Source organism: Barbatula barbatula (assembly GCF_947034865.1).
Source record: "Barbatula barbatula genome assembly, chromosome: 20".
Taxonomy (NCBI): Eukaryota; Metazoa; Chordata; class Actinopteri; order Cypriniformes; family Nemacheilidae; genus Barbatula; species Barbatula barbatula.
The window spans coordinates 16,574,158-16,592,228 of record NC_136783.1 but is presented as its reverse complement, the minus strand read 5'-3'; the positions used below and the strand labels follow the sequence as shown (position 1 = coordinate 16,592,228).

The 18,071-nt window shown below is 41.2% G+C and overlaps 1 protein-coding gene across 2 annotated transcripts in view; it reads right to left on the bottom strand.

Annotated features, from left to right (window-relative positions):
• The window catches only part of sipa1l2 (signal-induced proliferation-associated 1 like 2), a 52,920-nt gene that overhangs the window by 24,897 nt on the left and 9,952 nt on the right, over positions 1-18,071 (bottom strand). For both annotated transcript variants that reach the window (XM_079482469.1, XM_079482468.1), the window contains exons 2-4: positions 3,047-4,733; positions 2,807-2,934; positions 1,523-1,711 (exon numbers count right to left, since the gene is read on the bottom strand). In XM_079482469.1, coding sequence (XP_079338595.1) covers positions 1,523-1,711; positions 2,807-2,934; positions 3,047-4,403 — 1,674 coding nt within the window. In that variant the 5' untranslated portion in view covers positions 4,404-4,733. The remainder of the gene's footprint in view (positions 1-1,522; positions 1,712-2,806; positions 2,935-3,046; positions 4,734-18,071) is intronic.

Genomic DNA, 18,071 nt, shown 5'->3' with positions numbered 1-18,071 from the left:
GACCATAATGACATGTAGACTGGCCTCAGATTTCCCTTCTGCATTATGTATGAGACACACATATCAACCAAAGACACAGAAAAGAGCAACTGAAGCAGATGCTGGGGTTTTGGCATACAGTATGACTGGACAAGCCATAATACACTGTCATTTATTTTGACAAACAATAAAAGCCTATGTACAGTGAGCTACATGAACATTCACAACACTTACACAATGCTAAACGTGGTGACAAGTTTGACTTTGAACGGTCACACAGGAATCATTAAGACGTCTATGGTAATTTCTCCAAATCCCAGCCCATACCAATTTAAAAAAATGATAGAAGCAATTCTAGTGCTTTTCTTACAATTGCTTTGGCTTTTGTGCCATGAAAATGCCACCAACATTCTCTAGAAAGAAAAGGCATTTTAAAAGTGGTGGGGGAATATGGGGGGACGCATATGGTGGCAAGATGAAGAAACAGCCAAAGATGGATGAAAGAAAGCATAAAGGCAGCAATGATTTTCTTTTATTTTCACTGTAAGTATTGCTGGTCACAGTTGGCAGCGTCTCAGACAGGTCAAGTGGCCATTATTTTTGGCTAGGTGGTTGTCATGGCGATGCCGGGGGGAGACAATGACTCGCCTTTTAAGCTCTCTCTTTTAATGTCCTTTAAAATATACTAATTTAACGTGACTGATTTACAAAAAACTTAAATACGATTTATAAACACCAACAGTCCAACATTAATCGTAAATCTAACCTCTCTCAAAGCACACATTGTTCTGCAGGGCTACTCTGGAGAACTTCCCCCTCCGGCTGTCGTGTGGCTGCGATATCGATCAAGCCCTTTACTGCCTCTCAAATTCTGTTCGATCAATTTACAGACAAAACTGCTCATCTCATGGTTTTACAAGCGCCTGGGATGTGTGTGTCCAAGTCTGTCAATAAGTAATGAGATCTTTCTCTTTTAAAGTGGTTCCTTTGGTAAAAGACCATCTCATTCTGATGCACCAGCAAATCTGAACCTTTAAACGGTAATGTTGTGAGACCATCAGCACCGGATCGGCGCCGCTTTAGAAACTCAATCTCGCTGAATGAACAATAGCTTTTAAGGATGTCACATCATCAGAAGAGGTTTAAAACATCTGTTTCTTATGTTATCAGTACATATTAAAAGTCTAAGCGAATGGGACGTATAAAGGATATAATTAAGGGTTTCTTAAACCCCCACCATTATGTCTTAATAATTACAAGCTTTTGCAGACCGCATGCTATGAATCATCCTCAAGAATTAATGTTTCTTCCTTTATGTCACTTTGTGTTTGCCGTACTGTCTGTCAATGTCAAAACAGTAGTACGACCATTTGCACAATCATTCAAATAATTAATTGACCGCTGAAATTACCAGGACCGTTTTAGCTATTCATTTTTCCAAGATGACGGGGATTGTGAAGAGCACAAACAGCAATTCCTCAGTTTAAAAATTTTAAACCCAAGCATAACAACAACATTATTATTATGTATGTGTAAAACTAACCCCCTGCTGATCCAGTTTCAGCAACTGTTCTGGGACTTTGGGTGAGCTGGTGGCCATTCTGAGGCATTGAATGTTCAGCTCAGGAACAACATACTCCAGCACTTCTTTCACAGGAAGACTGCGGGACGTCCCGTGCTTCGCCGTGGAGGGGACGGCGTCCTCCAGGATCGAACCTCTTAGGGTGGTGAGCTGAGGAGGGTGAGGAAGGTTAGTGAAGACTGGCGGTGTAAAGGGAAAAAACTTGAAAGTAAGTGGTAGTGTGTATATAGTTAGCTGAACTACAATGTAACCAATTAACAAATTTAAAAAACATCAGGGTATATAGATATATACTGTCCTTGTGCTAAAATTATCTTAGGAATGGTTTGGTTATATTAAAATAGAAAGGAAATGTCAGTAAATAATACTCCATTTTGTTAAGCAAAATACAGTTAATGGAATTCCAAGAACTATTTATGAAAGGCAAATGTTCTCAATTCACCTACCACTGGCAAAAAAGTAAGTTCTGTACCCTTCACAGCATGCCCAAATCCTTTCATTGAACATATGGATAAATCATTCCAGTAGTCTAAAATCCAGCTTCAAATCATGCCAACCTTCAGGATGAATAATTGAGCTCAACTAACTGCAGCGAATGCTGAATTAACGCTTGGGCTTTTAGCAAGAGAGCCATTGTACGCCCAACCACGACTTCAGCAAACCATTCTGCCAAGGTCAGGAAAATCCCTGGCAAACTACATCTGAAAGATCTCTTGCCATTTTGAAAGGCATTCCGGTCAGCACTGCTGTAATGCCGTCAAACGCATGTAGTACAGTAACTTAATTTACGTCACCACACATGGAAAACTCAAGAGCACCATGGACATTGTCATCTTGAGGGGATTTCGAAACAATCAATGCCATTATTAAGTCAGATCTATTTGGTATTCAGTGGAGATCCTGGTAATGCTTTGGGAAATGCACTTAAGGGGATGGTTAAAATCTATTATAAATGAATGAGAAGTAATTCCATTTTCTGATAAAAGCATGCGAAAAGTTACTCTCGGTTTATTTAACATTTTATTGCATTTATCAAAAAACAAATTTAGATTTAATGCACTCAATTAAAAAGGAGACAGAATCTGCGAATGGATAGATATTCAGAATAAAAACTGGTTTGGTAAGAGTAGCAGGTCTTGTACAGACAGATATACAATCTCCATATTTCGTTTGTGATTTCACAGCTATAGTGTGTTTTTATGTATGTCTTAACCTACAGAAATCTATTAACTGATGCCATCATACCTCGCTGGTCCTGAAAATGACTCTATAATTATACTGTGGTCCATCCTTTCCATCCTCCAGTCTCTCTCTCCGAATGCTTACTGCCACCGGGCCCAGGTTCTCATCAAGACCAAAGTAGTTCTGGTGCTCTAAACGAAAAAGATATAATGAGAAGAGACTCAAACCTTAAATCGCTTTAAAAATGTAATAAAATGCATTTTTGTCTGGAGTCAGATCAAGTTTTAAATGTTTGTATCCTACCTTTACTAAAGAAGAACTTGTGGTAGTAGTATGCGCCCATGTCAATGTGTTCAATGATGTAGCGTTTCAAGCAATCTCGTGGAACAGCGTAGTTCTCACGAGATGCGTAATTCTCTCTGTGCAATTCCAAAACAGAAACCCCTGCGTTCGTGCAGTGAGAACTCAAAGTAGACTCAATAGAATAAGTTTCACCTGCGTTGCCAGAAACATTGTTCGATTTAGCAGAGCCCAATTTCCTCTCTCCCTCACTGCCAATCTCGTTACGAAAATACGGGCAGCTGAGAACCAAACCATTGCACTTCCCATCTCCTTCATCAGGATCACTGCCGGTTTTTTGTCCAAGTTCCTCACAAGTGTCCAAAGGGGACTCGCAAAGAGGCAAAGGGTCAGAACTGTCCACAGACCCGCCTGCTTGGTGCTGGGATGCAGCGGAAGCTCCCGTGGTTATATTCTTCCGCCGTGCAAGATTGGCGCGGTTAGTAACAGCCTCGCTGATGTTGAAGAGCACGCTCTGGACGTCGTAATGGGCAAAACATCGCTGGAAACTCAACTGACGTCCATGTCTGCTACAATCGTCGTGTTCTCCTAACTGCCGCTGTTCACTCTTCATAGTCTTCAGCCTGCGGAAGATAGAAGTCTCGCCCTTCTCTGTCTTTTGCCGCTGAAGGACAGACTTCTCCCTTTCTCGATTATAAAAGTGAGAACTGTCCACGTAGTCTGAGTAGTTTGGAATGCAGACAATATCCCCCCTCGCGATCTGCGCCGCGGTCTGGAGACTGGGGGATATGGCGGTCTCGAACCGGCGGAAGTCTTGAAAGGTTTGTGGCGGTGGTGCGCTCGGTTGCTCAGAGTGTTCTTTCAGATTGATAAATAACCCTTCGTTGGGCAAACCTTGGTGATTGATGGAAGATGCGCTGCCGTACTCGCGGTGTAAAGAGGCACCTGTGTTAGGGTTGATCGCCGTCTGATCCATGTCCTCCGCCCCAACATCGCTAATAGTGACATCACTGTTGCTCCTTTTCTGAAGAGGATGGTGCACTTGACCAGCGGATTGGCTCACAACGTCTCCAAGCCCATATTTTGCTTCTAAAAAGCTGGTGTTTGGAGGAGAACCCGGGCTTAGTTTGACAACATCCTCTGCCGGCTGGCTTGGCATTGCATTCTGAAAGGTTGTCATTAGGCTATCGTATCTGGGTGGTGGATTGTGGTTGCCATCTTTCCTCTGCGGCCAGTCAGACACTCTTGCCCGGATGCCCATCTTGGGCACTGCTGGTGTTCCTTGTGTGTTTGTGCTGGGAGGTCCCATATTCCCATTTAAAGCTTGAAGCTTTTTGGTAAATAAATCATCAGTCTGCATCTCTAAGCTTCTACGGCCTCGTCAGCTATATCTCTAAAGTTAGGGACGTTCATATCTAACGATAATTCATCCTGACCAGAAATTTCAACTCCAGCATTTTACAGAACAGCTAAGGGGATTGTCGGTGCAGGAAGAAGGATGTGAATAATGACTGACCCACGTCAGGGTGTTAAGACCTATAGGTCTGTAATCCATAGGAGGGGAATAGATCTCTTTATTTCAGCTTCACTGTCAAGGACAACTGCTCACTCCACGGGAGGGCAAGCAGGGGATACGGTCATTTAACAGCCATGTAGGCTTAACAAAGCCAGGTGGGATCCCTCTGAAGCTCTGGAAAGAAACGAGAAAGAGAGAGCGATCATTAGAGAATCCATTTGGGAGGGAGAGATAGCAAAGTGACCTTGAAAGAATGCAAAGCACTCCAAATCCTCAACTGAACAAAGCATCAGCAAAAAGGCCAATTAATTTAATAAGGCTTTTGAACGTCTGTCCAGAAAGGACATTTCTTTTTCCGCAAAGAACGTGTGTCATTTTGAGATTATCTATAAAACTTTTCTGACCATCGTGCACAATCTAATGGAAGATAAATAACTCAATGAAAAATGCATTAGTGATCTCATATCTAGGCAATACTTCCTCTGACAAACAACAGAACGGATTCAAATCATTTCATATTTAATTTAGTCATTTCAAGAGATAACAACTAAGAAAATATCTTGTTTTGTTTCATTAATAATAATTATAATCATTTGTACATATTTTTACTTTCACACAAATTGCAGATAAGATGCTGGCTAGTATATCACTGCTGTCCTTTTAAAGCATTGTATCTCCATATTTCGTGATATTCATTTCTTGCCATAAATCATTATTATTAGTCACCTTTTATGTTTGTCACTGGGTTTGCAAATATCGAACCCATAAACCTACTGACCCTTCCATTCGGTAAAACAGCTTTCCAACACATAAAACCGTCATCCGAAAAAAGATACTATAGATAGAGAGTGTAAAATTACAGTACTGTCAGCCACGGTACATTCAGCTGTGAACCTTGCCAACCTAAAAATAAGCTTTTGAATGGCAAGCTGATTAAACCGCTGTTTAATAATAATGTGTTTTGGAAGCGGTGTCTGTGTGTAAAATAGACGCTGACCCCAATACCTCACCAACCTTAACACTCCCTTTAAAACAAACATCCTTCATCCGTCAACTTCCTCTGCTGTGCGCCACATAAAATGTGGATCTTTATCAGTTTACAGAGTCTGGAAATTCACCGGACTTTATGTAATATAAACATAAGACTTAAAAACAAAAACTGACCTTATTTACTTTTATAATCATTGTACACAATTCCAAAAAGTCACGTAATCCTTTATTCAATTGTTAAACTGGTTTTGCCTTTGAATCAACTTTTCACTTCGACGTATAAGGTCGATGGAGATTTTCAGACACAAATTGACAAACATCGTCGACCACTGTGAAATGAATTTCTGAGTGCTATACCAGAGGACATAGAGCATCTCGGTTAAATATTCATCAAACATGTGACATTTGGACATAGCGACACAACCATATTCTCAGAAGTACTATAGCCTTTCAAAATGTAGGTGTAATAAAAAATTGAAACCCAGGAGTTGCATGATAACCCTTCCTGTTGCACCGAACATCTCAACATGAGATGAGCAAGAGTGATTGTGAAGCTAAAGTTAGAATCGGCTCTTAAAATACGGATTAATAGTGTGTGCATAAATGACATGCTTATTCATTATTAAAGAACGCTGTTAAATAGTAAATGAAGGTGGAGAAACAACAGGTAAATCGGTTCTCTTTCATAAAACACAAGGGCAAGACTGGGCTAAATATCACTGCAAATGAACCTCACCACACACAAAATGTTTCAGACACATCTGAGTCACACTATACCCAAAAATCTGATGCATTCTGCATTAAAAAAATGTAAAACTATTTTTATATCTGCACTTGTCATGACATTTATGCACGTGACATCTGCACCCCATTTCTTATAAACATGGAAATAACATATTGTAAAATTACAGTTTTAAGTATGTAGATCTGTTAAGTTTTTTCATTCACACAATACCAAATATCATATACATTATTTACTTCCTGAACATCTGTTTTTAAAGATTCATAGCTTCAGATGAAAGTCTGTTAGTACTCCAAAACAAACAACATCAGTGCGATCCCTTTGATGAAACAAATATTTGTTCAAGGACCTGTTTGCTTTAAAAATGATAAAAATACGAAATGAAAATATGGATGTGCACACTTTCTTCAGAGAGGACTACACAAACACTGATCACAACAAATCAGCCGTATCCCAACCTTAAAAAAAAGCAAGCAAATAAGAACCCACGGTTTCAAGTCGCTGCGGGAAGCACATCTAGAACTAGAAAGGGCTTGAGAGGACAACAAATTGCACATCTGAAAGCCTCCCTCCCACAATCCCCCGCTGGGCTTCAGAGCCAGGCAAATGGCCAATCCCGTCCCCTCCAACACCCCCCGTCCAGCTGCAGTTCCTGTACAGGTCATTGATTACCATTATGATGAGCCAGTCCCCTGCTTTTCAGATGCCCGCTCACATGCACCGTGCCGTCCGAACAACAAAACCCATCATCACCCACCGCAAAGACACACTGACCCAATCTATTTAGACAGTTGGATCTATAAAGGGGACTGTGACCACCCCGGCCTGTCTATCATTTTCAAAAGCTACAGAAGTTAAAAGGAGTCCCGGTCTGCCTGATGTCTGATACGGTAGAAGATATGACAGAATATCTGAACTGAAGATTTTCGTTTCTTTTTCAGAAAGTTCCACCTCCCGACAGGCATGTCACACATTCGGCTTTCGATTCGTGACATGCTTTTGAAAGTACTCATTATTTAAAGTACAGTAAGAAGCTTATACGGCAACTCATTTTTGATGTTTGGGAAATAAATCCACAACATTTTGATTGTCGTCTCTGGAGACAAATGATGTTAGTAGATTGTTAGCCCATACCAGATGATTGACAGTGACAGCAGTCTTGTCAAAGGCATTTTAGTGCAAGGACTTTGCAATATGGTGTGAAACAGATAAAAACAATGCCGGAAAGCAGGTCAACACACTCACAGTGGAAGAGCAATGAAAGGCCTGCCAACACTAGCGATTGCCGATATTATATCGTTTGCGATATACTGGTAAACAACTCCCCACGTTAGGAATTTGTCTTTCCGCGATTAAAACGATGAATCCTAGTTGATGACATTTACATTTATATATTTGGCAGACACTTTTACCCAAAGCGACTTACATTGCATTGCATTATCCTACATTTATACATAGGTATGTGCAATCCCCTGGGATCTAACCCACAACCTTGCGATGTTAACGCAATGCTCTTACCACTGAGCTACAGGCAGTGTGATTGACAGTGTGATGCGATTGTTTCCAACCAACAATAGGCTACATACAGTTTAGGTATGACATGATGTCAATATGGAGTTTTGGGGAAGTCAATGGGGATCAATGTGGTTTAGTATCCAATGTTCCTCAAAATATCTTCTGTTGTGTTCTGCGGAAGAAAGACAGTCATACAGGTTTGGAACGACATAAGGGTAAGACATTTCATTTTTGGGTGAACTATCCTATTAATGCAACTAAAATACTTTATGACGTACATTGAGTATTAAACTAGAGAAACGCAAAGAGTTTTGCTCCCCCAGAACAAAATATTGCAAACAAATACATTTCTGCCCATATTGGCAATCCTTAGCTTTAAATCCAAAGTCCAAATCAATGTTACAAGGTTACACATAATGATTATTCCTTCCTGTCCAATTACAACCTTCGGCTCCTGGGTTTGACTGCAAAACAAAGGGATGACTTTGACAGGATTGAGTTAAACCCTTTGGGAGATTCAGTAAGGCAACTGGGTGAGCAGGCACAAGTCAATACGTAGCAGAACCTGAAAGGTTTTGACATCAGCGCCAGTGAACACCCTAAATGGGCAACACCCCGCAAGATGCCACCAAAGTATCCCAGGCTTGTTCTGCTCCAGCGCGGAGCTCACCTACATTTCTCATTCCTGGGACGCTGCTGGTAGATCTTGTGTTCTCATTTGCCTTTCCTTGTTAGGAGTCTCTTTGGCGCTGACGCATTCCAGTGCTAGAGGCACATAACAAGAACTAGCAGCCAGGGAGCTCTAATGCCTCACATGCCAGGAACACTTCTGGATTTATTCCAAGCGTGCAGGAAACCCTCAAGACTGTTTCACACGGATGTTAAGCGCTTGAAAATCTGACAGACATACCAGACAGACAGGCAAAAGTAAAATTATGATGATTTTTTGTTACGGTTAAGATAATTAATCAGTTGTTTTTGATATATTAAGATTGAGAAAATACATACATTTAGAAGCATCGACCAAATGCACATATGCAATGTGGTAAATGTCAGTCTAAATACTTAGAAATACTTAGAAAAAGAGAAATTTATTTCATCATTTACTCATCCTCATGACTCCCTTACTCCAGTAAAACACAAAAGAAGATAATGGAGACAAAAGCATTTCACAGAGACATTGCTCAAAATATCTTCTTTTGTCTTCCACAGAAGACATACAGGTTTTGAACAACATGAGGGTGACTAAATTATGACAGAAATTTTATTTTTGGGTGAACTTCAAATTACCTATTTACTTAGGGCATCTTCATACCAAGTGCTAATACCAAGTTACTAGTTGAAACTTGTCATATGTATGACATATCGCTTTATTGCGCAATGAACTCTCTGTAAGTCGCTTTGGATAAAAGCGTCTGCTAAATGACTAAATGTTAATCTTAAAAATGTGGCACACATGCCAAGATCTAAAGCGACTTTTAATACATATTTGCATGTAATTCCACAAAGAACATCAAAACGCAGTCTACACAGAAAGCCAACGCCGCTGCAAAATACACCAGCGAGAAAATAAGGGTGGGAAAGAAAGGAAGAGGAATAGACCCAATGAGTGATTGAGGAAAAACAAATCAACAAACAAAACAGAGGCCCGGAATCTACACAGGCATTATGGGCACAAGTTGAAAGACTGACCCCAGGGGTCCCCGGGCTCTCTGTGGGAAATACAGTTAAACTGACCTTTACCATTTAGGTTAATATAACTTCCAGGTGTTTACCAAATAAACAGCAGTGAGCAAACAGAGAACCCGTGAGAAAAACCTGTGGTTTAGGAACACGTCAAAACACAATAACTCACATTATCTTCATTTACATTAGGAAACTGCCCAGATGTGACTTCCTAAGTATTTTGTAAAGCGAAATGACCTCAAGTTGGGGAGTTGAACGCAGGAATGCAGTCTTCTGTGCCAGAACATGTCAAGTTTTTGTCATATTCATCGCTAGGACTTCAATGAAAAGAAAGCTACATCATTTCACACTACAAAAGAAATCAGGAATAAGTCAAAGTGTGATCAGTGTGTGTGTGTGTGTGTGTGTGTGTGTAAGTGTGTGTGTAAGTGTGTGTGAAACACTTTCCGCTAGCTTTCATGAGTTTAGACTCGCTTTTGGCATTTGGCTGACCTGGATAACCGATATCAGCTGCTAAAATGAGACACACAGGGACGAACAGACAGACAGTCAGCATCTGCAACGCTGGCTTTCCAGCACGCCTGTCTGCCGATGGAGTTCATGGCCTCCAGCCCATTGAGACATAAAGTCCTGTTTATCACACATAGTGTGAACATGATATGATATTTCATATGGTAACAGTCAATGTAATTGATAACAATTGGAATATCCATTGTTTGGAAAGCTACTCCCTCATCCCCTTCTGGGAGTGCAGTAACGAAAGAGACAGGCGTGGATTGTTATCAATGCGTTATTTTTGCAAAACAGCCAACATAAGGTCCTTCTCGAAAGCCCATTCCCCTTACACAATTAAACCCTGAAACAAGCTTTGCATTCTTAGCATTGCTGCTAGCTGAATTAGCATAAACTTACAGTAACTCTATAGTTCGAGTCAACTGCCATGGCAACATCTATGGAGACCCTTGCTGGGTAGAGTACGCTTCTATTCTAAAACACGCGCACTTTTACAAGCACCCAACTATTTTGGCTAATGAGCTGTTTTAAGGGTAAGTTATCCCAATTTCAATCTATTTAATGTCTTCCATATGACGCGTTAACCACAAATGGCACCAATCTTGCGTAATGGAAGCTTATACGGGGGCACCTTAAACACGGCTGTGAGGTAAATTAACCCCAACCTTTCGCTCATTTAACACCAAAAGTCTTGGCCCCGACCCAAATAGACCTCACTTGAACAATGCTCATGAGCTAGCAGCTAAGCAAGTGGAGTCGAGAGTTTATGTAAGCCTTTTGTTCGGACACAAATCCTCCTTTTCACGCACATGAATGAGGCTTTAAGAACGAAATAAAGGCAGAGTTGGTATAGTGCCTCGTTTAATTAAAATTTGAATAATAAAGAAAAGCTCGTTCGTTTCAGCATACAGCTGCAGGGTGAATGGCAACGCGCTGAAAGTTTGACAATCGCTTCGCTTGACACAGGTTTCAATTTCTGCAGTTCAGGTTTGTGCAGCTGACGACACTAAAAACATATTCGTAGGTGCAAATAAACACGCGGAGACTCGTTGTTTCACACATACGTGAAGCGCACGGCAAGTTTAGACAGAAATCGATGGCATAACTCTAAATGCATCTCTCAGCTTCTTTAAAGTCAGTGGAAGCAAACAGATCGAGGCTCTTTCACAAACTTAACTAGATCTAGACCCTAAAACTGCCGCCTTGTTTTTCTTATTCAGTTTCATTCTTCTGTGCCTTTGAACAGCAGTAGCTTTGTTGAATGAGGCCTTCGGCATTGTCCCCCGAGCCGAACTAATTTCTTCTCTCACTCTGGCGGCAACCTTCATTCACCGGGTGATTCTGGCTACACGCTGGACTTGAAAGAAAGACTGAAAGGCCCTGTGAGAAAACCGGAGCAGCAGGTAGCTTTGGGTGTTCGAGAATTCTGCCCGTCTGAATTGAGGCTGGTCATTGCAGACAGCATGTGGTCCACACCGCAGAGCTCCAGTCGAGAGTGGGAGACCTTTTTGAATTTAACAAGCACCATCTGGCATTCCGAGCTCCTCACAGCAGCCCAACATACACACATCCCGACACCCTGCTGCACTATCCACTCAAAATACCTTCACCACACACACACATACACAACACATTTGGATAAAATGACCTGAACTCCCCAGACATGACCGTTTCTTATCACACCTTGAATTTAACAAGCTACCTTTAATTCAGGACACAAATTTGACATTAAAAACTGCATGGCAACCCAACGGTTTTTACATATAAAGCCAAAAACTTATACTTATCCAAGTAAAAATGTCTAAATATTTTTAGATTTCCCTTTTCAAAACGTATGCCTACTTTACTGAATTAATGCACAAATATAATGCATGTAGCATAGTTTTGTGACCAGCAGAACAGACCGGTGACCCATTTTTGGGTCACAACCCAGCGCTTGAGAAACTCTGGCCTAGAACATACTGAAAACAAACAAGCATCAATAAATCGAACAGCAAAAAGACTGTGAAAAATACCTCTAGGACAACTATCCCACTAACAGTTTAAGACAATTACACAGCAACCATTCCCGGTATTAAAGAGATTTCCATCTAACCTCAAAACCCACCGGAGCTTAATCTAGCCTCTTACAAATATCAAAACAAAAACAAGGGCAACGCGCTTGTCAATGGAAAATTGATACCGATACGGTCGCTTTCCACCACATCCTCACCACGATGAACAGCTGTAAATACATCCGTCTTTGCGAAAAGTCCTGAAGGCCTTGGCGTAACAAACATTTGGCATTAAGCACCTTGCCAAATGTGCGCTGACAACACCTGGAAACCACACCCAAATATGTACTATACGCTGTCTCTCGCAAATACGAAAAACTGGCGTCTGCTTAACCTGAGGTGATCAATACATTCCCAATGCGGGCCGCTTGCCTCTGTTATATGGACGACAAACGTTGGTTACTCATTAAAAGTAATCTGTGTGGCGACAGAATAGTTAAGATAAAGAGAAATCCAAAGCAGTGCAGAAAAAAACTCAATATAGAGCCGGTGAACAATTAAAAGAAAGAAACCTCATTTCCTCAACCCCCAACATCTCTCAAGACCCCTTCAACCCCTGAACAAAAGCCCCTAACGACTGGTGAAATATTAGCATTTCTATAGAAAGAGGCAGTACCATGAAACTCCAGTGATCGAACCAACAGATGAAGCGCCCCCCCCCCCCCTTTCTTGAACCCCACCCACCTCAAACCAATTCAGTCCACCTGCACTGATACAGAGACCCTCCAAGAAGCCCAGAGAGCCCGGCTGAAGCATTTCTACGTGCTTCTCTTTTCATTCAGCTCCAGGTTTTAGTTGTGGGGGTTATGGCGGGGCCGAGTAAGGAAAGTTTTAAGAGTGACGGATAAAAAGGACAAAGGTGGAATAATCCTGTGTAGGAGCCATATGCTGTGGTGCTGTAAACTCAGATGTCCTGTGGAGGAGAGGGCGACTAGAGGACAACAACAGTCAGATGAGCCCTGACAATCATGAAAGACGACAAAACACAGACACACGAACAAACAATCAATCAGTCTAACATAGCAACAGCGTCTCAACCAATAGTGTGGTTTCAGGGGCAGGACTGTTTCCTTGGCAGGCCAATGGGGAAGTGTGTACATACTTTGTTTATGCATTTGGCAGATGCTTTTATCTGAAACGACTCACGAACGTGCATTTAAAGTATACAGTTTTAACCGGAATGCATGTTCCCTAGAAATCAAACCGTCAACATTTGAGATCCTAGCGCGATTCAATGCCAATGATCTTAAAATATTGACCATAGAGACATGTAATAAATATAACAATACACACTAACACCCTGTGACTGTAATTACTGCTCTGCCAAACCAGTTTGCACTGTATTCCTGTTTACGAGCAATGTGCTATACAGAGTTTGATCGATTGACACACACAAATTGCAGTGTCAGCTCCATAAACTCTCTGATTCACACATACACATGCTGAACGTCTCAAACTTCCTGTCAGTATGAGCTGTGCGTCATTAAAATTGCAGACGGTAAACAGACAGTAATGATGGGAAAGGATCTCTGGGGCATTTGGACTGAAACCCAGCCCTCGAGCTCACGGCGCTGGATGATAATGCAGTCTGACGAACCACTACAAAATAAATACCCATGATGCCTTGCTTCATTCTGCCTAGAGCTGTGCCAAGTGTCCATCGTCCAACCCATTTGGAGCCTTCAAGGTTAGCGAAACAAAGTTTATGCAGTGGTGCACTGACTAGGTGACATGAAAACTTTTTTTAACGGAGAAGATGCTGAGTATGCTGAAAACGTACCACATGAACTGTCAGCCTTTCTGCTAGTCTTGAAGGTTTTTAACTTTAAATACTCATTTTGGAATGATAATCCTTAAACTCAGATGGTTAAATACATTTAAGTCAATAGACTCCCTTTTTTATAATCTGCATTCAACACATAAAATCAAATTATTAGCGAATTACTTTCTGAAATAAAGACATATTGTGACCTGAATCAAAGGCACTCTGAAAGCTGTTTCTATCGACTGTGGTGGTCTTGAGGTCTCCAGGGGGGTAACTGCTTGTTAGAGTCCATGTCTCTCTCTCTCTCTCTCTCTCTCTCTCTTTGACTGTACTGTTCCATCATATCTTTCTTCCTCTCCTTAACTCACCCGACTTCATTCCCCCTGGAGCCTGAATAAAGCACTCATGGATCACTGCGACCGCCTGTGTGCATGCACCGTCGCAAAGTTTCCAACAGGCAAGCCCACAGCAAGTTAGACTTGAGTGAATTGGAGCTACTGGCTGTGTGCGTGTGCACTTCACCTAAACTTGCGCTCCAACAGTGATGATACATTTTCGTTGAGCATACCCCCTAAAATGCATGTTATTCAATGTTACCGGTGCTCTTGTTACTTGTGTGAGATTGCTTAAAGGGAAAGTTCTGTCATTTGTTTCACCTTTGTGTCATGTCAAACCGATATGACGTTGTTTCTTCAGCAGAACACAATAGAAGATATTTTGAAGAATGCTAAACAAACAACACTGAACCCAACTGACTTCCATTGTTTGAACACAAACCACTCAGACATTTCTCAAAATATCTTCTGCTGTGCTCTGCAGAAGAGAGAGTCATAAAAAAGTTTCAACCAAATAAGGATGAACAAATGATGACAGAATTCCTATTTTGGGGTGAACAGTCCCCTTAATTCTCTTGCGATAACTAATCTGCGGTTTCAACCAGCTGGAGTCGATAATGAAGTGTTTAAGTTACAGTTTTGCCCATTCCGCTCCTTGCAAGGTTAAAGGTCAGTACGAGTCGAGGCTTGGAAGCACCAGTGTGTTTTGTGTGAAAACTCACCACACAGCTGTTGGGTTACTCTGGCCATGCGCCAATGAGATGCCAAACACGACTGCTGTGTTATTAGCCATTTTCTGAAATGTGAACTTGTTTGTTGTGGTTAGTTAGGGGTCTGTTTTACCGTTACCTAGCAACCTCGGATTTCCCTCAACTTTGATTGACGGCACATTTCCTCTCGTCTGAGTCACGGTGGTGGAGAGCGTGTTTGGCACATGTCAAATAAAAAAAAGAAAAGGGAAGAAAGATGATGGCTGTAGGTTGAAAGAGACAACATTTTCATGGACTGCTTCTTCTTATAACTTTTTCTGGTTCTGTTTTTCTCAGATATCACTTTCAATAGAAGTACAACAACTAACATATGGGCACATCATGTGTACTGAACTCGCATTTAGAATTAAAACGTCATTCACAATCACAACCAATATTATTTCTGTAAAGTGACATTGCTGATGCAAACCGAATATTGAATGTAGGGCGGTACTTGTTTTTATCTAGCTGCGATATTTGACTTGACCCACTCCTGACACTCAGGTGAAGTGTCTATACAAACATTGGGACTTTTTCTCTCTCTGATGTGTTTGTGTGTGTTTTCATTCCCTGTGATATATTAACTCGGTTGATAAGAAAATCGGTTAAATAATAAATAAACTGATGCCCAAAGGCATCACAGATCTGCAGCAGACAGGCGAAAATGTATTCATCCCATTAAAAAAACAGCGATGCATCTGTGTTTAATGGGCGAACTTTATTCACATAAGTGTGTTAATGTCACTGGTAACATGGTACAGTGTGAGAAGGTCATATTGTTCTGTCGTACACACACTAAGAAAAAGAAGTGTTTACAGTAACCAATGGTCTCATAAAAACGCCCAGTGATGGAGCACAGGAGATTTTAGTTTGGAACTGTACCATTATGTATAATATATTTATTTCTTAGCTGGGCAAGAAATACAGTTTTAATACCGTCCCACTCTATACTGGCTACAAAGCAAATATTTCTATATCATGTCTGTCATCACAGTTTGGACAAACAGTTAACTTAACCCTTCTCTACCACAGTTTGGACAATTGGTGAACTAAATCCTGGTCTTCCACAGTTTGGACAAACAGTTAGTTCTGCCCAAACGCTTCCATGCATAGAACCATTCAAACAAAGCAAAGTTTTGAAAGCGAGCCACACTGTTTACACGTTTCAGGAAGTCAATCTCAAATTCCTTACATTTACATAAATAAACAATGAACTTCCCCTTAAACAGCCAATGTTTCTGTACCACCATCAGCACGCTGTATTTTACATCAGACACTCATTTAAACATGTCCCTCAGTGTTTATAAACAAATGGGACACGCGTTTACAGTAAATACAGATTTATTGTCTGGGGTAGGATGCATTACACAGACTTTAAGGTGAAATAAACCCAGAATATTTCTTTAGCTGACCACCCTTCCCCCTGTACACACACACATGGAGAGAGACAGGGAACAGCTGGTCCTGAGGTAGAGGTGTGAATTCCTAACAAGAGACCGTCCCCTCTTCCCCAGGGACTCCAGGTCAAGTTACTAGATCACTAGAACACTTGTGCTGTCCCGACTGTCAGGGGTCCGTCCTCACTTACGGCACCCCTCGACTCCTCCGCCCACCTCTGTTTACACTGCTGAAGTATGCCTTACCCTACCAGGTAGGCCATACCCTTAAAAACCTCTGAGGCTTCATTCTCTTCCTGTTGTTCCACAAAACGAAGACATAAAACTCCTGACTGTTTTGGCTCCTTGGTGAGTCTGTGTGCAGCTGTTGGGTGCTGGTTTCCACTTGGTTCCCTCCTGCTGTGGGACGAGCGCTCCAAGAAGAGAAATGGAGGGCTACGGAAACAGCTGGTTCCCATTCACAATCACATCTTCAGTCAGACTCAAACACATTCCCTCTTTACTCTGCACTGCTGGCGAAGAAATGTACTCAGGACAAAATAGAAAGACAGACTAAGAAAACCTAAAGGCTGATGTTCTGACTTGTGTAAGCAATTTCTAGCCAAAAAAAAAAGAGCTTTATTTTAAAGTAATAAAAACTACGAAGTGTTGCTTTAAGAGCAAGAGTACAAACAGATACAAAATGGCACAGAAAGAGAGAAAAGAAAGGATGAAGACAAAGTATTCCCTAGGCTCTATAATTGGCAATACAAAGTACACACAGACTCTCTAAAATAAAACTGTCCTCTCTCGGGCGACCCAGCTGTGCTTGCCTTTCTGCCTTTCTCCCTCTCTCCCTCTCTCTCTTTCTCTCTCTGTCTGTTCATTCCCTTCATTTCTGACTCCCGGTGCTCTTTGGCATTCAGGGAGTAAAGATGGCGTGAATAAGGTCTTTCCCACCGCATGGGAACAAAACCTTTAGGCTTGGTGAGTGACGCCTCTGAAGACTGCTGACCTCTGACTGCTGAAATCCACAGAGACTGAAATCCGCTAACAATCTCATGAGCACGAACCCACTGTGCAGATGAAAGGTAGAATAAGAGAAAGAGAAGCAGGATCTAAAATATACACAATCTAAGACTGCATTTAGGCAGTCACAATTCTGGCTAAGCGAAACTAATGCAAATATAAACAGATGGAATTGTCAAAAAATCTGATTTAAGCATTCAGACTAGACGGAGGGTTAAGTGTTATTGATTAAATATTTAAAGTGTTGAAAAACCTGCTCCAAAACCTGCATGGATGCCTCGAGCTGGCGCATGCATTAAAAATTAAAATGCAAGTTATTACACGTGTGTATTCATACGTTTTTGCGAGAGCTGATGTCAACAAAATCTTGAAAAGAAGACTGTTCAGTAAGAGTGTATGTCTACACAAGGGCTTGGTAAAATAAATGTTTTATCTGGATCAAGAAATGTGTCGCACTTCAAACAAATCAAAGAAAGCTTTTATCATTCCCCATCATTTAAACAAGTCAATGATGCCAAGTTTTATTAAAATGTGTATTACAAAATGTAAAAATCTGTGATTTTATTTTAAGAACAAAAGGACGATTTATATTATTTTCAATTAAAGGTCCAGTGTACCGCTACCCCCTACCTTTCGAAGCACTACGGAGCATTACTAGGTTGTCACCACGTTTTCGCTTCTTTGCCGAAGGAGCAAACGTCTTTATATTTACAAAACACGCTCTGTAGAGTAGAAACAACCTGGCAAATTCCATGTAA